This window comes from Phoca vitulina, unplaced genomic scaffold (assembly GCF_004348235.1).
Source record: "Phoca vitulina isolate PV1807 unplaced genomic scaffold, GSC_HSeal_1.0 scaffold23, whole genome shotgun sequence".
Taxonomy (NCBI): Eukaryota; Metazoa; Chordata; class Mammalia; order Carnivora; family Phocidae; genus Phoca; species Phoca vitulina.
In genome coordinates, this window is record NW_022589726.1 from 25419208 (window position 1) to 25447134 (window position 27927).

The following is a 27927-nucleotide window of genomic DNA, read 5'->3' on the forward strand; positions in this document are numbered from 1 at the left end:
TCCTGCCATGCTCTTCTCAAACACTGCAACATAATATTGATTTAAATCTTATCTTAATATTTCCCTCCTTATTTTATTTAATTTAACGTATTGTATGTTACAAATGTTGGAGGAAGTATTAAAAAAGGAGAGCCTGACTGGTGGGTTGCTGGTGGAGTCCTCAGGGATATGTGAGTCAGGGAAAGACTAAGAAGTTGACATTTGACCAAAACTGGACATAGAGCGGCGATAATTACCTATTTACTGCGATGACCTTATAGAATATTTGCGCCATGTCTCACTCACATTCTGTTTTGTGGAGGGCTATCAAATTTAAGTTAATTCTTCTGTGAGACATAGACATTTCTTAAAAAAAAGATTTTATTTATTTATTTGAGACAGACAGAGAGAGAGAGCACAGGCAGGTGAGGGGCTGCAGAGGAAGAAGCAGACTCCCCACTGAGCAGGGAACCTGAAGTGGGGCTTGATCCCAGGACCTTGAGATCACGACCTGAGCTGAAGGCAGACACTTAACCCACTGAGCCACCCAGGCACCCCGAGACATAGGCATTTTTTAAAACTTTTCCTAAGATCACAGTTTACTGTTAGTTGATGGTTATGAGTATAACCAACTTTAAGTAGTGTGAAAAATTTTAAAGTGACAGTGTAAAGGAATTAATATTTTCTGTTCTCTAAGTATGTCTTGCTACCTTAATTAATATTTGAAATATCCCAAACAAAATATCACCACAGTAAAATTAGTTAAAAAAAAACAGTTTAGATTTTCAGTAGCCTTCTATTTGGCATCTTGTCTACAACTGAATGAATTGAGATTGGCTTGAATTATAATGGCAGAGGAAGCATTTCCTAGCTTTCTTCCTTTGGTCATTTATTCTTTTAATTGTATATTTAAGAAACATTCTTTGAATGCTGAAATGAAACACAAATAAATATACAAAATTCTTGTCCAAAAATTAACAGTTCCTGGTAGAGCATGAAGATGGAGAATCAAGGAGTAGTAGACATTTCTGATAAAATTCAATAACAGAGCCTTGTATATGGTGCTAGGGAAAACAGCCAACAGCCCCTAACTCTGCAGGAGGGGGCGAGAAAGGTGTTTGCACGTAAAACGAGACTTTTTAGTGTGATCTTTAGAAGTGGTAGGGGTTTGCCGGGAGAGTCAGTGGGGCAGGCACCTCAGGCACAGGGAACGGTATGTGTAAAGGAGCGTGTGGGTGTATTTCAAAACCTGAAAACTTTCTTTACCCTCAAATTGCTCAGGAGCATGCTTACTCATTTCAGTGACCTCGAGAGTTAATGACAGCAGGGGTAACCAGATCCCGGGTTGTGTAATTAATTAACGTGAATGGGAATCATCATACTGGGTTCTAAGCTCATCCTGCTAGGCCCCTCCTCTATGGAGTGAGTTCTGTCTAATTAAGAAGACAACCAAGGCAGGGATGAAAACAGCATCAAATCAATCAGCAGCTGTCTTTAAAGAGCCTACAGCTGTCCATATAGAGATTTATAGATTAACTGCAGCACTTTGAACTGCACTGGGAAGAAAACTGGCAGCAGGTGCAAACTTGAGAGTGTAGATTTATTTTGCTCCCGGCAGCCAGACTCAGGGGTAGGTAGATCTGGCCCTCGGAAATTGTATAGTGGTCCAACGGTAGCCCCTATCAGGAGACCTATGTGTAATCCAGGTACTTTCTAAGCTATCATTGATGGGCATGAATTTGTAAAAAACTGTGAAAGTTTCTGATACTAGATAATAAAGGTGGAATTTTCTACAATTTGGGGACATTCAGCCAGGGATTTGGAGGATATCTATTCATGCAATTCTAAAACCTTAATGATTGAGAGCTCTCTTTCCTCTGAAAGATTATTGGGAATAATGTCTAAGAATTTTATTACAGGGCTATAGTTCAAACTATTATAACTTTGCACTTATATGTAACGCAGGGCACAAAATGTTAATCTTTATTTGAAAAAATATAGCATTCTATTTTAGTAGTTGAAATAAGTGATTTTAGTCTAATCTCAATATGCCCAAAGCAATTTTTTTTCAAAGTTATAAATACATGATTATTATAATATATTGTCTGGAATAATACATATATTGTCTAGAATACAAAGACTTCTAAAATGAAAAGTGAATACTTCTTTCTGCTTTGATGATTTATATCCTAGTGAATCAAAAGCTCAATTAATATAAGTGTATTAAAATATATTTTTAATTTTAGGCCTAAGTAGTATTTATGTAAGAGACCACATGCTGAGTAGTGCCACTTTAGGGATTTTGCTGAACTAGTTTATATACATTTCCTCACTTATATTTCATTTCCTACTCATCTTGATTTTGATGTCAGATCTGTTTTCTTTCTCATATTCACTGTATTTATTCCTTATATTTACATTTCTGCTGAACACAGAGCTAGAATTCTGACGTTGCCTAATGCTCCTGTGAACTTGGGCGGGCGACTTAAGCACTCGAAGCCACTATTGACTCGTTGTTAAAATGGCTATAATGATATTGGTTCTACCTCTCTCACAGGGATGCTGGGAGAATCAGATGATTCAGTGCTTTCTAAAGTGTCAGGTTGCCCACAGTAAAAGGAAGTACCATATCGATTGTGTGTTTTAAAGTTTGGATTTGCACATATCATAAAAGCAAGTTGTCTTCTTTAACAGAACTCTGACACTTTCTTTGCAGAAGGAGAGAACTTTCCTAAGGAGGTCAGATATTCCCCAAGTAGTTTGCGTGTGTATCTTTATGTCTGGAAGTGTGGTGTGCAGCTGATAACTGCACCCTAACTAACTCCCAGAGCTTCAACTCTATTTTCCTGCAGGCCGGGATTCATGAGGCAATACAATTTCACATCCTTTCCTAGCCCCTTTTTCATGCTACAGGATGAAGAGAGAGGTAGCAGATTTATTTCATGAGAATAACTCCCCCAAATATTAATCACAGAGACTGTATACAGCGGCTCTGGGATCCACTTCTGAGAATGATCCACACTCTTGCCTCTCCTCTTCTTCCATTCCTTCCTCCTCTTGGTGGGTCTTCTGTCCAAATCCTTTTGCATTCAAGGTTTGTGGATGTGTAAACTATGTATGTATTTCAAGAGGAGTATACAATATTCAAAATATGAGCTCTTTTTTAATATATACTTTGTGGAAATCTGTGTTTGAAAGAAATACCACGCAATAACCAAGATGCAGAGGCAGTTTAAAATGCAGTCTCTTTGAATATCTGTCTTTGAGTAACCAGACTGTATTTCTCATTCCAGAACACGACGAGTGTATCACAAATCAGCACAACTGTGATGAAAATGCTTTATGCTTCAATACTGTTGGAGGACACAACTGTGTTTGCAAGCCAGGCTATACGGGGAATGGAACCACATGCAAAGGTAAAAGGTTTAAACGGCAGTGCCCGGGGCATTAAGGATAATGCAGTCCCTCTTCACCTCCCTCCATTCCTTCTCATCACTGTCATCTCCCTTCCAGGGACTTCCCACACCCCTGAGAGCTTTGCGGTGTGGCTCACAGTCTTCCTCCTAAGGAGGTCAGATATTCCCCAAGTAGTGTTTGTGTTATGTTGGTGTTTACGTGGCCAAACTATTCAACAGCGTTGATGTAGCGTTCCTTGACCTCCACCACAGTGGTTTCCATCTCTGTTCCTGTCCAGCAGACCACACCCATAATCACACCTGGGCACTTTTGTATGGAACTGTTCCACCTTTGAAATCTCAAACGTCAGCTTTGCATCATCTTGCCCCAAGTCCTTCTGCTTCCAGTTTGCCTGCTCTGTTCTTTCCATGACTCTTGATCTTCAGTTGTGCAGTACATACAATTAACAGCATCACACCAGCTACAGAAGTAGCGCAATTTCTCTGATCCTCCCTTTTCTTTCAGTTTGCCAGTGTCCTCCCAGGTTCAAATACTTATTTTTGAATCCGAACGTGACAGCTGTGTTTTTCTGACAGTACAGTCAACCCATTTGTTCTACTACCAAAATCCACCGTAAATATCTCTATCGGGGTTCAGTCTGACAGTGTTTCTTCTCTACTCTCTTTTGAGCTGTTGAACACTAATTAACTGGGAATATTGGGTCTCTACTTGTTGTGGTTTCCCATTTTTGCTGGCTTGTCAATACCAGTCAATAATTCTTTTAAAAGTCCTGTTGAGCCCAGATTTTCCTTTCCATCAGTGGATAGTAGTGCACCACCATCCACTAATTTACCAATTAGTTCACCAATGCCCTCTTTTCCTTCATCAGATGGGCTTACCTCCTACTTCACAAGGGAAATAGAGGTTCTATTTTGGAAACTCCACAAACTCCTTTAGGCTAAAGTCCGTATTCCTTATTATGTCATATAGATTTTTTTACGATTCATATAAAAACTACCCACTTCTCAAATACATGTGCCCATTATCCTGGAGTTGACTAAAATCAATTTGGTATGACACTGTGTATGTGGGAGGTAGGAAATAACTAGGGATGGCCGATGAGCATGGGTCTTAAGACCTAGTCTACAATAATACATTGGATGCAGATATTGTTGGGCCGGAGGATTACTCTGCTTTGTAAAAGTCTATGGGAATCTGAGAAACTATGGACTCTGAGAAACAAACTGAGGGTTTTAGAGGGGGGATGGGTTAGCCCAGTGATGGGTATTAAGGAGGGCACGTATTTCATGGAACAAAGGGTGTTATAAGCAAACAATGCATCATGGAACAGTACATCAAAAACTAATGATGTAGGGGCGCCTGGGTGGCTCAGTCATTAAGCGTCTGCCTTCGGCTCAGGTCATGATCTCAGGGTCCTGGGATCGAGCCCCGCATCGGGCTCCCTGCTCGGCCGGGAGCCTGCTTCTCCCTCTCCCACTTTCCCAGCTTGGGTTCCCTCTCTCACTGTGTCTCTCTCTGTCAAATAAATAAATAAAATCTTTAAAAAAAAAAACAAAAACAAAACTAATGATGTAATGTATGGTGACTCACATAATAAAATAAAGTTAATAAAAAAAAAAAGTCTATGGGAATCTTTAATTTAGAGCAATGTGAACAGGCCTACTCACTTTGAGGTCTAAATCCCAAAAAGATTTTGCCAGAGAAACTAGACAGATCCTGAGAAAAGCCAGATGTTTAAAGCCCATTGCCTAAGACTGCCTCAAAGCACCCAGATATATTGAGAATTGGCAGAGGAGAGGGGTTAAGATTTCATCTGGGAGCCCAACTTCTCACTCTTATTTCTCTTTCACTCTGATTCGTAATTAATGTGAAGAATAAAGCTTATAGCATAAAGAACTCTTGCAATCATGAGCAGATGCAGACAGGTAATTCTTATCTTTGAAGGAAGGAGAACTTTCATGGGTCCAAAATTTCTGCTGGAAGTTGAGACTCTAGGTTGCCTGAATAAAGACTCCCAGTTCATGTGTGTATTCCTGCTGCGAATGTCAAAAGCTGAGAGATAAGTAGTATAGATGGAGGATCTGAATCATTGAGTCCTGTGCTATGTCCTTGCACAGTATTCCAAGGAAGACACACACACGGTTTAGCAGATGGACCCTTTGTTATTTATGAGGTTTACATTCTCAATCTCTTTGCAAATCCTTGGTGACTAGGTACTCTTTTTGCCTGGAATGGAGACAGATTGGGACCTACAACCAAAGAAGCCGAATGGCCTCTTTGTGCCCCTTCCTTTAACTCAGCACCAGAATCCCCGACATCTCCATTTTACCACTCCGAGAAAGTACATCCTAACTAATGAGAGGAAGCACGTACCAGAAAACTAGAGAGAAAGCTTTTGCCCCAGTGCCTGAAACAAGCTGGTCTAATTCATCCATTACAGGCCTTGCCAGGCTGAGGAAATGGGTTCTGAGCCTTATAGAACCAAAGAACAAGCTAAAGTGGAAACAGAAGCATCTAAGGGTGCTCAGTCTCACCAATCTTGTTTTTCTCACCTTCTTTGAATTGGGCAGCACATCTCAGGAGGTCACCCTTGCAATGGCTCAGATCTTGGCTCCTTTTCCTACTCATAGAAGAATTCCCCTCACTCACAAACCCCACTAACACAGCAGGCTTTGCAACGCCTTTGCCCTTGATCCTGGATCCGGACCTGTCCTCAGCAGAGGAGTGCAAGGCTCTTTCTGAAGACCACTACAGCCAATTCTTACCATTGGCCAGCTCATCACTGGGACTGATTTAGAACTTTGTGAAAGATGGGGCATTTCTCTAATACTTTGGTACATTGGCCAGTGTGTAGAATGATCAGAGTCTCATAGGAGCCAATCATTTTCTCCTTCTTTACTCAGTCTCTAAATGGTAGTTTGCTCCTTAAGAAAGCTCTAGGATAGCTTCCGTGTTTTCATTTCAAGCTGGACTGTTACAATGAGATGCAACTCTAATTCTCACATACTTCCTGTTGTGTGCAGGTTACTGTTTTTAGCTAAAAGAAAGTTTAGTGTTTTATTTTACGGGTGAAATATTTCTTTAATGTTGAAAAGAGTACTGTTTTACAAATCAGGTTGAAGTTTCTTACCTGCATGGAAAGTCTTATGGGAATTTGAAAGTATAATAACATACATAATTCGATGTCCACATCTCCAAGGGAATAAAGAAAAGTATCTTGAACTACTTACTTCTAAAATACTAAAGTCATGTATCTGAATTATTTTTAGCATTTTGCAAAGACGGCTGTAGGAACGGAGGAGTTTGTATTGCTGCGAATGTGTGTGCCTGCCCGCAAGGCTTCACCGGGCCCAGCTGTGAAACGGGTAAGACTATCATTACATCTTCTAGAAAATGAATTTTTACGCCTATGTATAAAGTAATCCATGAGGAAAATAATGTTTCAAGTTTCAAGTGGCTCTGGAAGCATGGCATTATTAATAAGGAAGTGCTGGGAGGGAGGAGGTGGGAAGTTTCAGTGATGCATATTCACTGGGCGTTTGCCCAAAGTCATTCTGTGGAGGGTTTGCAGCTATTGTCAACTAGAAGAATATTGGACTTTTTTAGAGAGATATTTGGGATTGGCCAGGATTTTGTGACTTCATAATTTGTTTTACTCATTTGGAGCCCATTTTTCCTGGAATCTGTATGACTGTATTAAAGCATAGAGTTTAAGTTTATGGCCAACTCCCTTCCTGGGACATACTACTTCCTGCCTTCACGTTTGAGAATTTTTAATAAGTTTTTGCCTGGATCATGGAGTATGCATTCATTGCTGTTTATTTACAAAATATTTAAAGTTTTCTACTTTCTAATTATTCCTCATCCAAGTTCATTTTGAATTCACTCTTTCTGATGGATACTAATACTAGAAACTAATATATATGTGTATTATATATTATATAACATATATAATTACATAGTCTGTATATATCTTATGATCCACAGTAAGATATTTTGTCAGTTGAAAACACACCATGAGAATAATAGCTCTTGAATTAAAATCATGTCAACAGTAGTTTTGGTTGCTTTGGGTTAAGTGGGTTCTAATAGTAGATGACCTCAGAAAGTCCATTATGCTCCCTGAGAGAAAGCTGCTACCACCAGTGATGGGTGGTTCCCATCTTACTTTCCATAAATCTCTATATAATAGATGTGGTGCATGCCCTGCTTCCTCTCCACTTGCAGAATCCTCTGGTTTAATAAAAACGCTGACGGATAAGAATGTGAGACAGAAAATGTTCTGGACCATTTGGGAAGTGAAAATTTTCCTGAATACTCGGATCACTGTGCGTCACTAGATTGTTTCCTTCTATAAGTACCTCCAAGTGATAATCTTCAAACTTCAGTGACTATTTGGTTACAAAGGTCTCTAATAGAAAATGGATCGTGGCCATCTTTGATATGCAGGACTCTTTCTTAAGGGGATTATTTCCTAAATCAGGAGTTCCAAACTCATTGTGCATGTGGCTCACCCACAGGGCTTATTAACTTGTTAACAATACAGATTTCTGGTAATTAACTATCATAGGATTTACTAGGTCAAAATCAGGCACTTCTAGTTCCATGGTTCTGTAATGTTTCTATCCCATGGTCTCCACCAAGACACCCAAACACATCAAGGTACACTGTGGGCCTCCTTTATATCCACACGTGTGGTGACCTTGTTTCCTGAATACAGTATTTGGTGCTGCTTCTGGTGAAGAGTCTGGATAAAGAAATACTGGATTTTTCAGGGCATTTCAATGGTGTGTAATTTTGAAATAAAAGCTGTCCCAGAAAATCTGAGATGAATAATGGCCGTGCCTAATTCTGTATATCATTTTTCCACTAGGAAAAAAAGTTACATATGAGATTTTGAAAACCTGAAATGGGGTAAGATTGATCTGAGCATGTAAAATTTAAAACTAGGGAGTTAAAAATAACCCAACAGAATATTTAACTGTTTCTAATTATCTTTGAACTTTCAGTCTGTATGAAGACAATCCCAGACTTAACTCTTAAGTAGCTATCTGTAAGAGCCAAGGGCTTCGAGAAGGACAAAACAAATGTGGGTTCAAAAGCTAGCCCTACCATTTACTTGTTATGTGGCCTTGGGCAAGTTACATAACTTCTCAGTGTCTTGTACTATCTATACATCACCTTACTCTTCACAGGTCTCTTCCAAGATAGGTATTACCTCCATTTTTAAACAAAAATATTGGGTTCAAACGATTAACTTTTTTTGTAAGGCCATAGAGTAAACAGCTGAATACAGAGGTTTTTCTACTCCCAAACCCAGGTTTTTTGTTTTTGTTTCTGTTTTTTTTTAATCTATATCAATGTTTTTCAAAGTTTCTTCTGAAGTCATTCTAACTGACAGAGGAGAGAAAATGTCTTCACCCAGGGCCATCCTGAAAAGGCCAACCACAAGGGTAAATAAAATTTCTTCAAAAACTCATGTTTTTCCCCAAAAAATTCATTCATTTGTATTCCATAATATATGAAAACATTTAACTCACTGCCATTGAGTTAAGTTGGTTCTGTAAGACATGGGTCATAGTTTGTCTCTGCCTTCTAGCATCTCCTGGCCCAAAACCACATTTCACTATTTGAGAAGCAAAACATTCCTGTCTCCTTCCTGAGAAGTTATAATGATAGTACTTGCCTCAAAGTATCTGTCCCAGTTATTGCTCCAGGGTAGATCCTAACCCCTCACCTTCTAGCACCACCACTTTTGTTGATGGTGTGCCCTTTAAAAAATATCTTTAGAGGAGAACCACATGAAATAATCTGTTCACTCATTTATTCAACAAACATTTATTTAGGATCCTTTTTGTGCTGAGCACTGATCTAGAAACAGAGTATAGCAGTGAACAAAACTGAGGTCTTATCTGCATGGAAATTATGGTCTAGTTGAGTTAGAGGGTCTATACATAGGAAAGTAAATAAATACATAAAATAGTATCAGGTAATAATAGTTTCTATAAAGAAAACTAATGCAAATTATTTTGATTAACCTATGGACCTTACATATGAGAGGTATTGTTATTATTGGTATTTACTTCATTAATAAAGCTCAGTTTGATATGTCAAATGTGGTGGTGGGGAGGGTTGAGGGGCATTGGGATTGGGCCTGCTTAAGCCAGGCCCCCCGCTGGTGCCACCTGATGAAGAAGTCATGCCCAACACACAGCCTCTATTGCCATAGAGACGAGGACCACAGACAGAGCGTGGAGAATATACCCCCACTGTCACTCCCTCAGACCAGAAATGACACGCATGTCCCTTCCTCTCACATACCGTTGGTCAGAGCTCACCACATAGACTTGAGCAGTTCAGAAAATGTAGTTGAACTGAAGGTCCAGGAAGATGAAACTGGTTTGTGCCCATTACGCCAGTCTTTGGCTGTATCTTCTGTCTGGCAGTGCTGGTACTAAACAACTCTAACCATTTTCTACATTGTCTCATCTACTCAGATGGAGGAACTGAGTTACTTCCTTTTCACTTTTCAGCCTCTGCCTTCTTTCCACCTCTGGTGGGGATCTTTCACTTGGAATTCCTGAACCTCTGCAGGTCTCTGGCTAGACTTTGGGAGTCCATGAATTCCCTGAATATACATGTATGTCTACACTTTTCTGCAGAAAGAATTCAGAGCATTTAAAGATGGCATACAGATTCTATAATTTCTAAATAGTTAAAACCACTAGGGAGAGAATCTTCCATGATTCATAAAGAGAACTACTTGCTCTTTTATTCTGTGGAAGGTGATCCAAATGCAAATATCCAATGTCTTCCAGTATGTTTCTTTGGGGACCTTAAATCTCAAGACCCCACACTGAACACATCAGCTCCATGACTTTTGGATTGTCTCTTCTTCCTCTTCTATTACCAAACCCTGGTTCTTCACTTCTACTCTTTTCTTCAGTGAGTGGCTTTACCCACCAAGTTTTGTTGGCCAGCAAAGAATGAGTCACCCCTCTTATCCCCTTTCACCTCCCATCAAATCCTTTTGATTCTCTTTACTGGGGTCCATTTCTTTCCATTCTGGCTGGTTCTATAGTCGTTCAGCGCTCTCAGGTGTATCTCTCTCCAGTCAGTTCTCCACAGGATATCTGAGCACAGATCTCATATCATTCCATACTGAAAAAAACTTTAGTATCTCCCATTGACCTCACATTTCTTGATAGACCCTTCAAGATTTGTTCCCTGCTTATCTACCCAGTGTTCACCCTCTTGTCCCTCAGCCTCCTCACTTCGTTTACAGCCCCAGGCATTGAGTCTCATGGGGGTGAAGCGTGTATCGTGTTCACTTTTGAATCTTCAAGACATTTTGGTAAATAAATAAAGACATAAATGAGTGGTCAATTAAATGAGGAGGTAAGATGTGGTTGCATCCATATTTGCTGGACTTTATTGAACATTAATTTAAAGAGGACTTCAAGGTCATCTGGTCCTAAACTCTCATATGGCAGATGAGGTAATTAAGGTACAGAGGGGTGAAGTAACTTATCATAAGGTGTTTCATTATAGACACTGATCTGCAATTTAAAACTCTTTTCCTTCCTTCCTTCCTTCCTTCCTTCCTTCCTTCCTTCCTTCCTTCCTTCCATCCTTCCTTCCCTCCTCTTTCCTTCCTTCCTATGCCATGCTATTTGTTCAGGAATTTATCCTACTATCATCTCTCACGAGGTCTGTGCTTTTTGTTATGCCCTCCCCTTCAACTGCCAAATAATCCTGTTGTCTTTATCAGTGCAGACTATGGCTGTTTTTCTCTCCTAAAGTATGGAAAAAGCATCAGGACTGTCAAGATTTTCTAAGTATAGGAATGGCCTAAATCTTGGCCTGCTGGAGCTGAATGCTGCCTGATAGCTGAGAAAGGAGTCTAATACCTGGCCCTAGTGGCCCTCTGTTGGGCCCTCACAATGGAATCGCTGAGCATGAAGTAATAGGATTTACTAGTTTCTTGAAAGACAATCTTAATGTGCATGACCTTTACCAACCCTTGTTACTTTATTGAGAAGGTCTCCCCTGAACCCCCTTCCCCTAATTTATTGAGTCTTGTGTTTGCATCATGTGTATCTTGCTGGAGTGGTTCAATCCCCTTACCAACTTCACAAAGAGGCTACTACTCTTTCTTACTGAGCAAAATTAATTTTTCATGGCCTTCTTTTTTAGCCACTGTGTAAAATCACCCACATGTACAGCATAACTTCATTTTTAATTAAACATCCTAATATTCCATCAGGTGTTTAACTTGGATTTAGCAGGGTGATTATTTCTTGGATAACTCAATAAAATGTATTAGAAATCTCTGTGCTGAGGTTTCACAGCTCTCTCATTGCCATACTGTATTTCTTGCACAATCACTAAACCTCAGCAAACATGTGTCTGGTGACCTCATTAATATGCAAAGCTGTCTTAGTATACTAAAAGTAAATCTTTCAGTCATGATTTACAGCAAAACTCGAAAAGATGTGACAGTCCCCTATAAGTAACTGCCGACTTAAATCAAATTAAAATGTTTATTACTGGGGAAAAGTTGATATCAAATGGCAGTGCTAAAAAAGATAGGCTGTAATATCAAAGCAGAGGAGATCAGACAGTTTGGTGATAAATGGCTTCTTTTTTTTTCTGTGTGTAAAATAATGGGTTTCTTAGCCACAGATCAAAACATGAGATGAGATTTTAATTCTTTTTAGTGAGTAGTTAAATGAATATAAATTCAAGTTGCATTCCTAAGTGTTTGTGTAGCTTTTTAATAATATCTGTGGTTTCAAAAAGGTAAAATTAAGCAGGAGGCATATGTGGATGTTGCTTTACTTCAAAGGTAACTACAAATTGATCGAGGTTGATTGATTTAAAAAAGTCTCCATTATTACTGTTAAGAGTGTAGGTAGTAAAAATCCTTTATTTCATTTATAGTAACAAAGTTATTTTGTTAGTAGTATGTACAGTTCGCATTTGTTATTAATGTCAAATGGTATTATATTTCCTGATATGGTTAAATTAGCACATTTTTCACCATTAAAGGAACACATTGATTTAATCTCATGATTATGTAGCTTTCCTTTAAAGGCATATTTTTCAGAAGCTTACATTATTTTATACCGTTTTACATGGGAAGAAAAAAATGCAGAAGCAAGAGAAAATTCAAATCATTTCTGGCATAGCATACCTTTTTTTTTACCAAAATGACTCAGAGCGAAATTCCATTACCAAAATGTATATCTTTTTGTGGGAGAAGAGAATTTTAGTAAGACTTTTGAGATAATATAGTTAATAAGGAAAGAAGAACCTAAGATACCTTTGTTTTACCAGTAAGGGTGATCTTTTTTTAGTATTATTTTGAATTTATTTTGTTCTGGCTAAACAAATACAAATTTTGTATACAAAAATTGTTCAATAAACTTTATTGTAATAAAGAAAACCCAGGATGAAAGAAGTTCAGCTTCTGATCCTTCAAGTGTCTATTGAAGTCACTTTCCAGATTTGAATTTCTCAAGGGGAGAGACAGGACACAGCTGATCATTTGGTGGTTTGTAACATGGGATCCATACCCATGGAGGGATCTTTTAATTTGCCTATGACAGAATCTCCTGTCATACTTGAGTTGCTTCTGATCGTTAAACTTGGTATCTAATGATAAAAGTGATTGAATTATATTTGATGAATGAAAGTGTTTTAATGAACTTTGGATAAATTAGGGATTTAGGTCTCAATGTGACTTTTTCTTATTATAAAATTTTTAAAAAACAAACCAAAGAACTCTCACGGAAGGCTTTTTGACTATACACTGCATATGAGTTAACTTGGGTACTTAAGATATATCTTCTCTTTATGTAGGTGATCCTTAACCTTTTTTAAATAACCCTTTAATTGATTAATATTATGCCAAACCCTGGTCTTTTCGTAAGCATTTAACATAGTGGTCAAGAACATAAAAACTTGAAGTCAGAAAGACATCGATCGGCCTGAGTCCTAGCTCTACGGCTGACCAACTGTGTGACCTTTTCTATGTTATTTCATTTTTCTATGCCTTAGTTTTCATATGTATGAAATGAAGGATGATAATGATATCTACCCTACCTCATGGATCTGTTCTAGAAATTAAATGAAATAATGTAAGCAAGGCATAGAGCATCATTCTGGAACATGATAAGTACTCAATAAATGGTACCCGATGTGATTGTATTATACATTTTAAGTAAAATGTTGGATACAGAACTGTTTGAAGCTTTTGGACTCCTTTGAGTTAGCTGGAGATACCCTGAGATATTATAAAGTAAGGGTTTTTTTTTTTTAAAGATTTTATTTATTTATTTGACAGAGAGAGAGACAGACAGCGAAAGAGGGAACACAAGCAGGGGGAGTGGGAGAGGGAGAAGTAGGCTTCCCGTGAAGCAGGGAACCCGATGTGGGGCTTGATCCCAGGACCCCGGGATCATGACCTGAGCCGAAGGCAGACGCTTAACGACTGAGCCACCCAGGCACCCCTAAAGTAAGGGTTAAGAGTAAGAAATGATTCTAGTTTTCTTGATTCGTTTATAAACCAACTTTAAGTGTAGTTTTACTATACTTTAATGCTTTAAAATCTTTAATTTAGCAATTTGCATTCTTTACATTTAAAATTGCTTTATTTTAATTCTAATGCAAATCTTAAAAATTAATGTTTTATGGAAATCTAAGTCTTTGTACTATTCAAAAAGTAGTTAAAAGTTCTTAGTGTTAAATCTCAAAGTCATTTTTCCAAGTCCTTCAGGTTAATTGGAAAAAATCTTACTCTTTCCATGTATCAGTCATGTATAATAGATAACAATTCTGATGGGGAAATATTTCAGACTCTTTTATTGTAAGGCCTACCTAATTAACATTGGAAATGAGGACACATCATGGAGTTAATATAAGGGGAAAAAAATAGCTTTCAAGCTGTTAGAGGGCAGGTCTCCAAGAAAAAAAGCCTAGTGGACTTATTTGGGAATTTGGAAAAGATCTTCACTTTTGCTTTAAAAACATTGATAATTTTTTCAGTGGGTCACCTATGAATATATTATATTGTGTTATACCCTTGAATTCCTAAAATCCATTCCCTCCTTATTTTTTATTACTCAAAACAAACCAAATAAAGTCACTTTTATATTTTTATTTGATATTATTCTAAAATTAATTAACCAGATACTTCATTAATATTTCCAACAAGTAGTATATGCACTGGTATAAAATTTAAAAGGGCAAAGAGCATATAATGAAAAATAAATCTTCTTTGTACCCTTTTGCCAATCATTGCTTTTTTTTCTCGCTTAACAATATATCTTGGAACTCGTACCATCATTACATCTTCATTAGACAGAGTGATTCAAATAAGAAAGCCAGTCTTGTCAGAGCCTGCTGCATTCAAATAGCAGATTTTAATTTGTAACTCTGTGGTTGCCAATAACAATGCACATCTTGGGGACCAGATCTTTCTCTTCCTTTGGGCACCCCCATCCTTTGGTTGGAAATGTTCTGTAATTTTCTCATTCATAAATTCTAAATTTTTTTTACAAAGATAAGCTGATGAACTTTTATTCATTACAAGTGTGATAGCAGGACAGATTTCATACCCTGAAGAGACGTGAGAATGTGATAAAGACATGAACAGCTATTTCGGTCTTAGTCTTCTTTAATTCAGAATATCTCGAGGATGCAACATTTAATTTATACTCAAATTATTTTTGCTTCTTGCATTCTGTTTCTTCCTTCTATGTTTTGTTTCTTTCTTCCTGAGGGACCTACGTTAGTACTCTTAGGGTGGGTCTGTTAGTGGCAAACTCTCCGCATTGGTCTGAAATGGGCTTTATGCCATTTTTACACTTAGGTTAGTTAGGTGTCTATTTCTAGATTTTTCTCTCTCTAGAAGCACTGTGAAGGAGGAAGTATCCCATTGCTTTTTGGGCCTCTGAGGTTTCTGTGTAGAAGTCGACTGCCAGTTCAATTGTAATTCATTTGAAAATCCTTTTTTGTTTAATTGCTTTTAAGATCCCATTTTCCTTGGGGTTTGTGGTTTCAATGTTTTGTACCTAGGGATGAATTTATTTTTATTTATCTTGCCTGGGGATCCTTTAGATTATTGAATTAAAGGAGTCCTCTTTTTCATCCATTTTGGAAGACATACAGTCTTTATCGCCTCAAATATTGTTTCTCTCTCATTCTCTTTATTCTTTCCTCCTGGTTTTCCTATTGGATATATGTTGGCTCTTATCTTTCTGTGTTTGGTATTTTCCATCTCTTTAACTCTCAGTGCTGTGCCCTTTGCGATTTCTTCATTTCTGTCCCCCAGTCTATCAGTTATCTGCTCAGCTTTGGCTAATCCTTTGTTTAGCCGATCCATTGATTTTTTTCTTTCTTTTTTTAGTTCAGTAACTATCTTTTTCACTTCTAGGTCTACTCTTTTTCAAATTTTTGGTACTTTTCCCCTTTGTTCTTATCCTTGTGATTTTGATTCCGTCCTTTATGTCTTTAACAATTTTAAACATGTTTCCATTACATTGTCATCTTTTTTTTTAACTCTTTATCCTTTTTAGCTTTTTTTAAAAATTTTATTATGTTATATTAGTCACCATACAATACATTGTCATCTTTATCATATTGATCTATTATCTGCAGTGTAAGGGGGTCTAAATCTGCCTTTTATTATGCTTGCTGACTATTGCCCCTGATGCAGTGTTTCCCCATGGGTTTTGTGCTTTTGATGTCTGCCCTTATCTTCATTGAAGATTTACCTGGGAAACCTGAGGTCTTTTCCCTCCAGAGAAATTTTGCTTTTACTTCTGCACGTATGGCAGGAATATTACAGTTGATGTTTGTGTTAATCTCTTTACCAGGTGGTATGCCACACTAGTGACATAAATTTGAATCTCATAACTCTGTAAGAGAAACATATTTTTTTCTCCCCACCCAAGTATCGACAAAAATAGAGTGTCTCCTCCTAATCTCTTGTGCCAGTGGGGGCTTTATTTGTGTGTATGTTTCTATCCTGCACTTAAACTGCTGGGGAGCCCTTCAAGGATCCTGTTCAGTGCTGAAGTCTTGGACCTTATATAGGAACATCTCCTCTGTGCTGTCACCATGTGAGCCATAAAGTCCAGATCTGGTGTTCAGCTTCCTCATGGGCTGGATAGGAATTTCCATTTTGTAAATGAGCTAAGTTATGAATTTCCTATAATACACTTTTAAGCCATGTGTTTGTAGAAGGGTTTTCAGGTTATGCAGTTTTCAATATTGCTGGGATTGGAAAGGAAGTTACATAAGTATTTTATTGATGCTCTCAGGAGAGAGAAATTCTGGTCACTCATAAATCTGCAGACAGTGAGGGGACACTCATGGTGGCAGAAGGAAAATGGGGTGGAATGTGGGAAGAAACAATGGTAATAGGATCAACTTTATGGAATTTGCTAGGAATGGAGCTGGGGATGTGGCTAATTCTTTCTCTTCACTAAATTTCTGATGTTCCTGAGAAGAGTCTGTACTTTTTCCTAAAGGGTCTTCATCAATGGTTAGTTTCCATTTCATTCTTCATGTAAACTTTCTGGAAGAAGCCACTGAGATATAGGTACAATAAACCCATAGCAATCAGTTTTATACACACACACACACACACACACATATATATATATGAAACAATCAGCTTTATCTGCTGATTGGTAACTGTTTTTTGGGGCGCCTGTGCCTGGGTGGTGCAGTGTGTTGAGCATCCGACTCTTGGTTTCGGCTCAGGTTGTGATCTCACGTTCATGAGTTCGAGCCCGAGTCAGGCTCCATGCTCAACACAGAGTCTGCTTGGGATTCTCTCTCCCCTCCAGTCTGCCCCTCCCACTCATGCTCTCTCTCTCTCTAAAATAAATAAACAAAGCTTTTAAAAAAAAAACTCACCTTTTTTTGAGGGAATAAAATATATTCTAGGTAATTTTTTTTTAGATTTAAAGGAAAATGTGGTGTACGAGGATAGAGTTAAATATCAAACCTGGATATAGAGTCAAGTCAAAGAAGATGAATCTGATTTACAAATGACATGAATTGGGGAGGGTAGTTAATAGGACAAAAGACAGAACAAAGATTCAAAGTAATTCAGATTCCAAGAGCAATGGGATTGAATTAACACTGTGACATGTAACAGACACGTGAAATTACCTCCTGTAGTTGTCCTGCTTTCAGCTCAAGTAAGGCCACACTGTTTCTACCAGTAATTTATTTTTAGATTCTTAATTCTGATCTCTTGCATCTTGGGCCTATGTTCATTGTGTCCTTGGCCATAACCTTATTTTTCTTCTTTTCTTTAGTTTCATTCCCCCCCCACCCCCTTTTTCCCCATTTCCTCCCACTGGAGTATGCGTTCCTTGAAAGTAGAGGTGAAGCCAACAATTTTGTGTTTCTCATAGGACTTGGCATCACGTTTTGCATCTAGCAGGCAGGCAATGAATATTAATAAGATATAAGTGCATTATTGCCTTTGGGTTAAAAAAAACAATTACACAATCAGGGTGTCTGGGTGGCTCAGTCGTTAAGCATCTGCCTTCGGCTCAGGTCATGATCCCGGGGTCCTGGAATCGAGCCCCACATCGGGTTCCCTGCTCGGCAGGAAGCCTACTTCTCCCTCTCCCACTCCTCCTGCTTGTGTTCCCTCTCTCGCTGTGTCTCTCTCTGTCAAATAAATAAATAAAATCTTGAAAAAAAAAATTACACAAGATAGAGAACTTTAATAGTTTCATGCTTTTCTTGACTGCTGATTCCAAGTTAAGTATGAACCCAAAGTATAATGTGCCAGCTCTAAAAGAAAACGCATACTTAGCCTTTGCTAGTACAGAGTATACCAAACAATTTAGGTAATAATAGTCTCCCTGAATTCTATATACTTATTCCACAATGGACTCTTGTGTTCACTTTGGCCAAGAGATTTTAAGAGGTTATTGGCAAATGGGAGTGTGATCAGGGAAAAGTTAGCTGGGAGATGGAAGCTCTAGTGGATATAAGAGGATAGTTGAACAAACCTGAGGTGTTTAACCAAGAACTGAAATAAATAAGAAAACTAAAAGGTGGCATGAAACTACCCTTAAATACAGGAAGGGCTAAACTAGTGTAGGGATTTTGAATTAGATTATTATGTGTAGCTCTAGTGTGCAAAACTAGTAAATTTATCAGGAGTTTCAAATAAGAAATAATGTTCTTTGGTATGAAAATGGGATGCACCAGCCTGCATGTGCAAATAGAATCTGGATGACCAAATGTTAGGAACACTTAGGGCCCATAGGACTTCCCCACTGGATCTAGATGGCCTAGTTTATGGAGGTAATCTAGGACTCCTGTTTCAATTTTTCATAAGAGAGGCTACTTTAAACTGTATGTCTATGGGCATTTCCTTTAGCAGTGTAGCTTGATGCTTAAGAATTTGAGTGTGGGCTGGGAAGATGACTCTGGGTATAATTCCAGGCTCTACCACTGACTACCTTTGTGGACTGGGACAAATTACTTAATTTTTATGTGTCTTAAATTTTTATTTGTCTTAAAATGGAATGATAATAAGAATACCTATTTTATTGCATTGTTGAGGAGATTACATGAGTCAACAACAGTGGTTCAGTAAATATTAGCTATTATTACAACCTTAATCCTAATCCCTACAATAACCCTCTAAAGTAGTTATTATTACCTGCTGAGGAAACTGAGATTCACAAAGATTAAATGATTTGCTCTAGGCTATATAGCCAGTGAAGTGGGGAAAAGGAATCATGCCCGGGGCTGATGAATTAATCTGTACTCTATCTGCGCTGATATTTGGCCTCCACTGCATCATAAAGATGATTAAATGCCTTTGCAGTGGCAGCAAACTTTATGGAATAAAGGTGCCAAATTATCTAAATTAAACATTTATTAAGCTCCTGTGCACGCACAGTGCAACGTGACATGTGTATGAAGATGCAGAAAGTAAAATGCAGTTCTTTTCTCTTGGGAGTTTATATCTTTTGTCTGATGCCCAGGGGAGTATTTTATCTAAATAACAAGGAAAGAACAGGTGGGTTCAAAAATAATAGTAATACCTTTTAAGTGATTGCTAACTACTAATCTTATCTGGGAGAGTAACCCCAGAAGAAATTGCTCTTCAAAAGAATGAATGCTGGAGCTGTAAGCCCAGCAGCTATAATTTACAGGGGAAGGCTTCATGATAAACTCCTACTGCTGGGACCGAGGAGGCCAGCAAACAGCTGATTAAATGTGTGAAAAGTACACTCTCAAGTGTTGGGTTTTTATTGCCGATTTTCTCAATATTCATGTCTGAGGACAATTATAAGGCTGAACAAGAATGAACTTGGACCTCTTGTTTAATAGAAAGCCTTAACAAAACAAGTTAAAGGAATTCTCTGATATTCTTAGTCTTTTAAGATGTGGAACTCTTTCTTGTCCTTAGATGAGGTGTGTTTTCACTTGCTTTGAGCAGCCTTTAAAATATAAATCACTCACTCAAACGTGTTTTTTTTTTTCTTCAAAATTTGAAAGGCCCAACTCCAGTCCTAAAATTAACCTTAGCTTTGTCCTTTTTATATAAAGTTGAGTATATTTTTACAACTTCTTATCATTCTCTTTAACGATGTTTAATTCAAGGAAAATAAAAGTAGTTGACCACAATTCTCTGTGGGTTTTTTTTGCTCGAAAATCAATCAATATAATGGATTCTGTAAACATTACAATTTATTATTCATTATAATCTTCCTGGTTTTGACCATTTATAACCAAAAGAAATTAATTAAAACACAGATGCCTGGGGCGCCTGGGTGGCTCAGTCGGTTAAGCAGCTGCCTTCGGCTCAGGTTATGATCCTGGGGTCCTGGGATCAAGCCCCACATCCAGCTCCCTGCTCATCGGAGAGCCTGCTTCTCCCTCTCCCTCTGCCTGCCTCTCTGCCTACTTGTGCTCTCTGTCAAATAAATAAATAAAATCTTTAAAAAAACAAACAAACACAGATGCCTATAAACAGTCCTGAAGAAGCAAGAATCAAGAGTAAGTTTCATATTACAGGATGCATAGCCATTATTCAGTGAATGATGGGAAGGAGGTTCATTCCATAAATCATAAAACTTAATTATAAACCAAAGGATGCTGAGTCTGTTACACAGATAATTTTGCACCCTACACTGCATGAAAGGCGAGATTTAGTGTCTAAAATCAATAAGATTAGAATCAATCAGTTAATTTTAGTAGGAGCAAAATGGAGGAATTGTTATATTTTGTTGGAATTATTAATAACTATTTATAATACATTATCTGAGATCAGATATTTATTTTCAAGTTTACGTTCTTGAAAGGTAAATACAGGAATACCTCATTTTATTGTGCTTTGCTTTATTGCACTTCACAGCTACTGTGTTTTTTATAAATTGAAGGTTTGTGGCTACTCTATGTCAAGCAAGTCAATCCGCACCATTGTTCCAACAGCATTTCATCCCTTTGTGGCTCTGTGTCACATTTTGGTGATTCTCAGGATATTTCAAATTTTATCATAATTACTATATTTGTTAGGGTGATCTGTGATCAGTGATCTTTGATGTTACTATTTTAATTGTTTTGGACCACCATGAACCTCCCCATATAAAACAGTGAATGATAAATGTGTGTGTTCTGGCTGCTCCACTGACCTAATCAGTCCCCAATCTTTCTCCCTCTCCTTGGGTCTCCCCATTCCCTGAGATCTAACAATATTGAAATTAGGCTAATTCGTAACCCTACAGTGGCCTCTTTAGTGTTCAAGTGAAAGAGTCACACCTATCTCACTTTATTTTTTTTAAAGATTTTATTTATTTATTTGAGAGAGAGAGAGAGAAGGAGCATGGGGGAGGGACAGAGGGAGAGAGAGAAGCAGACTCCCCACTGAGCAGGGAGCCCGCTGATGCAGGGCTCGAACCCAGGACCCTGAGATCATGACCTGAGCCAAAGGCAGAAGCTTAACAAACTGAGCCACCCAGGCGCCCCACACCTCTCTCACTTTAAATCAAAAGCTAGAAATGATGAAGTTTAGTGAGGAAGTCATGTCAGAAACCAAGATAGGTTGAAAGCTAAGCCCCTTATGCCAAAGAGTCAAGCTGTGAATGCAAAGGAAAAGCTCTTGAAGGAAATTAGAAGTACTACTCGAGTGAACACATGAATGATAAAAAAGCGAAACAATTTTGGAGAACGTTTTGGTGGTCTGGATAGATCATAACATAAACATAAAAGTGTCAGGTGAAGCAGCAAGTGCAGATAGAGAAACTGCAACAAGTTATCCAAAAGAGCTAGTTAAAATATTTCATGAAGGTGGCTACACTAAACAGATTTTTAACCTTGAAGAAACAGCCTTTTCTATTGGAAGAAGATGCCATCTAAGATTTTCATAGCTAGAAAGGAGAAGTCAATGCCTGGCTTCAAAGCTTCAAAGATCAGACTGACTCTTATTAGTGGCTGATGCAGTTGTTCACTTTAAGGTGAAGCCAATGCTCATTTACCATTCTAAAAATCCTAGAGCCCATAAGAATTATGCTAAATCTACTCTGCCTGTGCTCTATAAATGGAACAACAAAGCCTGCATAACAGCATATCTGTTTATAACATGGTTTACTGAATATTTTAAGCCCACTGTTAAGACATGCTGCTCAGAAAAAAAGGTTCCCCTCAAAATATTACTGCTCCTTGATAATGCACCCGGCCATGCAAGAGCTCTGATGGGGATGTACAATGAGATTAATGTGGTTTTCATGCATGCTAATACAACACCCATTCTCCAGCCCATGGATCAAGGAGTAATTTTGACTTTCAGGTCTTATTATTTAAGAAATACATTTTGTGAGGCTCTAGCTGCCATAGATAGTGATTCCTCCAATGTATCTGAGCCAAGTATATTCAAAGCCTTCTGGAAAGGATTCATCATTCTAGATGCCATTAAGAACATTTGTAATTCATGGGAAGAGGCCAAAATATCTACATGAATGAGTTTGGGAGAAGTAGATTCCAGCCCTCATGGATGACTTTGAGGGGTGCAAGACTTCAGTGGAGGAAGGAACTGCAGATGTGGTAGAAATAACAAGAGAATTAGAAGTGGAGCCTGAAGATATGACTGAATTGCTGCCATCTTATGATAAAACTTGAGCAGGTGAGGAGTTGCTTCTTATGGATGAGGGGAGAAAGTGGTTTCTTGAGATGGAATGTGAAGATGCTGTGAAGACTGTTGAAATGACTACAAAGGATTTAGAACAGTACTTAAACTTAGTTGGTAAAGCAGTGGCAGGTTTTGAGAGGATTAACTATAGTTTTGAAAGAAGTTCTACTGTGGATAAAATGCCATCAAACCACATCACGTGTTACAGAGAAATCATTCATGAAAGAAAGAGTCAATCAGTGTGAACACTTCATTGTTGTCTTGTTTTAAGAAATTGCCACAACCACCCCAACCTTCAGCAACTGCCACCCTGATTGTTCAGCAGCATCAACATCAAGGAAAGACCCTTCACCAGCAAAAACATTATGACTTGCTGAAAGTTCAGATGATTAGCATTTTTTAGCAATAAAAATTTTAATTATGTACATTGTTTTTTTAGACATAATGCTATTGCACACTTAATAGACTACAGTATAGTGTAAACAAACTTTTATACACACTGGAAAACCAAAAAGTTCATTTGACTTGCTTTATTATGATATTCACTTTGTCGCAGTAGTCTGGAACCAAGCCTGCATTATCTCCAAGGCATGCCTATCAAAGGGAGATATTTGTTGTACATTTGTACTATACCTGTACTCATTCACTTTATTTTTTTTTCCAGAAAAGGATATATTTTTATTCAAGTAACTGCAAATAGGAAAGCTGATGGGAGGCCCCAGCCTGGGACAAATAATGGCTACCTCCTCCCTAGCAGAACAGGGGGAGATGGTGGCCCCTACACCCTCAATGGTCAATACAAGTGCACCCCTCCTCACTCTGCTGCAGGACCTAGGGGCGGGGCCCCCACCTTCCTTGGGAGAGGAGTGTACATATTCCTCTAGACCTTACCCCTCTACTGGAATGGCTCTCTTGCAAATGACATATAACTTCTTAATCACTATTTCCAAAGTATTCAGATTTCTTGAACTTTATGCAGCATTTGATATTATTAACCAAATTCTTTCCAGCAACACTCTTTTTCTTTGGTTTCTTTGACATGTCATTTTCTCCAAACTACAGTATTGCAACAACCTCATGTACTAGGTGTTTTAACTCACATTTTTGAAGGAAAAGATAGAGAAGTAAGTGAATTGCCCATGTGACATAGATATCAAATGGAAGAGGTTGGAGTTAAGCACAGGGCAGTGTAAACCCAAAGCCCATCTATAAAACACCGCACGCTATCCCCAATATGGCGGCTCCTATATAGGTGAGCTTTAATTGCTGTTACTTTTCTGCCTGAGTGCCTTTGTTTGTATTTTTTCATCTTCTTCTCATCTCCTGAATGTGGAGATTAAATTACACACTTGATTATCTCTTTTCTTTCCCAATATTATCTCCTAAGTGGAGCTCAGCCACCCCCAAATCTTCAAAAAGCGTCAGCCTGCCCAGACACCTACACGGCCTGGCTTCTACATCCCAAGGATCTGCTGTTTATTTCCATTTGGACATTTTACACTACAGCCTGCTTGTCTTACCTGCGTCCTGAATGCTTTCCTTTCTCCATGTTGGAATCACCTAGGCATGACAGACCACCATCCCCTTTCACTTCCTTCCTTTCCCTCAAAGTCACACCAGTACAAATAGTGTGTAGCAGAAGTTTTACCCAAGTTTTGAGGATAATGGAGGAGGGCTAAAGAAGGACAAGGAAGAGAAAAAAACTAAAGTGAAATAGAGGTTCCATTTTTTTTTTTTTTTTTAATGCTTTGGCTATTTCTTGCTACAGAGTCAGAGGCAGATTTTCTATAAACTAATGAAGCTTAAGCTTCTGCTCTACCCATCTGACCACGCTTCTTCAAAAACATTGGGAGGAGACCTAAGAATGTCCCCACCTGGCCACATAGTTTTGTAAAATCTGCAGTAGTTATATATTTTGGTAATCTCTTTCTCCTGAAGGGGTCCTCAAAATTATATCGGCTTCTGGTCCCACAGATCCACTCCTGCACAGAGTTAATTCTTACCAGGCAAGACATCTCCCACATTAAAGCCCTGGCATACTTCCAGTCTCTCTAGACTCTTTTTTTCCTGAGACTCTTATTCTCTCTTTGTAGTTCTCAGTTTGAAACCTTTAAATTCCTCTCTCTTTCTCTCTCCTCCCACACGTCCCCCTCCCACTTTTCCCTCCTCCCCCTCATGCTCTGGGAGGAGGGAGAGGAAGTATCAGCTCTCATACCCGAAGAGGTCATCAAGATATTTTCCTAAACCAAGACTTTTTCCTCTATTATAACACATGCTAGTCTCTTACTATGTAAAAATGACTTCACTTATTATTTTGAATTGCCTTTTAAAATTTCCTGACACATCAGCTGGTCGTTACTGAAAACTTACCATATGCTAAATGTGGTGCTAATTGCGTTACATTTATTAACTCATTTTAATCATAAAAACTACACTGAGGCGGTTGTAATTATTTCCAATCAAAAACCAATGCTTAATGAGGTTAAATAACATGTTCAAGGTCACATAGTAGGCATATGGCAGGCTCTCAATTTAGACAGTTACGTCTAAGCCCAGATGTGTACTTGCGACCCCTTCTCCATTTTACCATCCAGATATCACTCTTCTGTGAGACTCTCCTTGTTTTGTCCAACCACAAGTATTCATCCCTTCCTCTAAACAACCATGTTTGTGCCAGATTTATTCTACTTCTCTCAAATTACTTTGTATTGTTATTAATCTTAAAACACAAGAACGGGGGCGCCTGGGTGGCTCAGTTGTTAAGCGTCTGCCTTCGGCTCAGGTCATGATCCCAGGGTCCTGGGATCGAGCCCCACATCGGGCTCTCTGCTTGGCGGGAAGCCTCCTTCTCCCTCTCCCACTCCCCCTGCTTGTGTTCCCTCTCTCGTTGTGTCTCTCTCGGTCAAATAAATAAATAAAATCTTTAAAAAAAAAAAAAAACACAAGAACGTTATCTTAAACTCTTTTGCAGCTTAGTGCAGCGCTTCATGGAAATCAATCCAGTAACTTATGGAATGGCTAAAAATCAATTTGGATAAAGGAGATAACCATTATGAAATTCCTAAATAAGATACTTAAAAAATTCTGCTGAAAGGGAAATCATTTGATATCTTAAGCAGGTTATTAAATATATGGCCTTTATCTCTTAAGTGATGAACCTGGGCTGCATTATGGAAATGTATACTTGTGTTGCATCATTCACAGGAACTTGAAAATGCAGCGTGTCCTCCTTCCTAATGGGTGCCATTGGCTACAAGGAGGCATCTGCTGGAAGGAAGCAGGTGTTCTTAGTTGATAGGGGAAGCAACTATAAGCCTAGTTAATGACTAACTAATGACAGCTCTCACCTGATTCTGAGAAATTTGCCTATGGACACATATAAAAAAGAATAAATCGGTACTGACTTATAGATTGGACTAGGGTGAGTATACTTAAAATTATTGGTTATGAGTTGTATGGGCATTAATATGTCTCAAGGAGGGGAGTGTGAAGAGGAGGAGGCAGGGAAATTTTCTCAGATGGAATGGGTATAGTGAGATTGAAACTGAGCACCGATTATTTGAATGATTGAGATTCAGTAGGAACAAGTATGGTGTGTAGTGGATGGGAGCAGGTTGGCAATTTCTAGCATAAGAATGAATCTGTGCAAATCTTCTGTGAGGAGAACTTAAACAGGCATTCTGGTGAAGGAATTTTGGTGTGCTTTTGTTATGACAAAATCAAGAAGAGTACTTAAGAGTAGCCTTAAAGGATGTACTTTTAGTCTGCATTGCTTAAAACTAGTGCTTCTTTGGACTTGGAAAGATTGCCCAGAGCAAACTTTTTATCCTTGTCTTTGAATTTAAATGCCATAAAAGGCATATCATGGTGTCTAGCAGTGCTTTTCTCACTGAACTGAGAGGAATGAGCATATACTGTAATATAAGGTTAACCCTAAAGAGTTTTTTAAATGTAGGCAGACGAACATGGTCTAAGGTATGAGCTTTGGAATCAGGATACTGGAGTTCATTCTCCTAGTTTTAGCGCTTATAGGGTGTGTGGGACTAGAGTGAGTGACTCCATTTTCTTTTCTTCTCCCAGTTTTATTGAGAAATAATTGGCTTATATCACTGCGTAAGTTTACGGTATACCACCTGATGGTTTGATTTACATACATTTTGAAATGATTACCATAGTATGCTTAGCTAACATACATCTTCTCACATAGATAACAATAAAAAGAAAAAAATAAAGGGAAAACAAAGATTTTGCCTTGTGATGAGATCTCTTAGGATTTACTCTCTTAACAGCTTTCCTATATATCATACAGGGGAGTTAGCTGTAATCATATGGTACATTATATCCCTACTACTTATTTATCTTATAACTAGAAATTTGTACCTTTTGACCACCTTCCTCAATTTCCTCTCCTCCCACACACCACCTCTAGGAACCACAAGTCTAATCTCTTTTTCTATGAGCTTGTTTTTGTTTTAGATTCAGCATATAAATGAGATCATACCTACAGTATTTGTCTTTCTATGTCTGACTTGGTTTCACTTAGAATAATGCCTTTAGGGTCCATTCATGGTGTTGCAAGTGGTAGGATTTCCTCATTTTTTATGACTAAATAATATTCCATTGTATGTGTGTGTGTGTATATATATATATATACACACATATATGTATATATAATACTCCATTATATATATATGTGTATATATATATATATATATATAGCACATCTTTTTCATCTATTTATCCATTAAGATTCTGTCTTTCTTAATCTCTTCCTCTTCTATGAAAAAGACTTAATAATAGTACCCCTTACAGTGGTATGATTATTAAATAAGCTAATTCATGTAAAGCACTTAGCACAATGTGTGGCACATACTAAGTGCTAAATAAATGTTAAATTGTACTATTGAAATTAACTGAACAAAAGCATAGAAACAGAAGGTTGACCAGGTGCTACCAGGGAGTGAAGGGAGGGTAAATGGGAAGTTAATGCATAATGGATACAGAGTTTCTGTTTGGAGTGATGGAACATTCTGGAAATAGTAGTGATAGTTGCACACATTGTGGACACAATGCCACTGAATTGTATACTTAAAAATGGTTAAAGTGGAAAAGTTTATGAGATATACATAGCTCCACATAAAACAAAAGAAATCAATCAAGCTTATAAATGATGACTGTCCCTTACGCTCAGATTCTTTTTCTTTCAGTTATGTCTAATGCCAGGAAACACATATTTGTAATTTCAGATCTAACCCACTGGTCACTTTCATTGTCACCTCTTATGTCCAGTTGTCCAGAATGGAAGATTGCTGAAGCAGGGTACCCTCCAAGATGTCCCTGAAGGAGGCTAGGAA

General features: G+C 38.2%; 1 protein-coding gene across 4 annotated transcripts in view; it reads left to right on the plus strand.

The window, feature by feature from the left end:
• NELL2 (neural EGFL like 2) overlaps positions 1-27927 on the plus strand; it is a 324370-nt gene that overhangs the window by 224329 nt on the left and 72114 nt on the right. For all 4 annotated transcript variants that reach the window (XM_032420483.1, XM_032420482.1, XM_032420484.1 and 1 more), the window contains 2 exons: positions 3273-3395; positions 6666-6761. In XM_032420483.1, coding sequence (XP_032276374.1) covers positions 3273-3395; positions 6666-6761 — 219 coding nt within the window. The remainder of the gene's footprint in view (positions 1-3272; positions 3396-6665; positions 6762-27927) is intronic.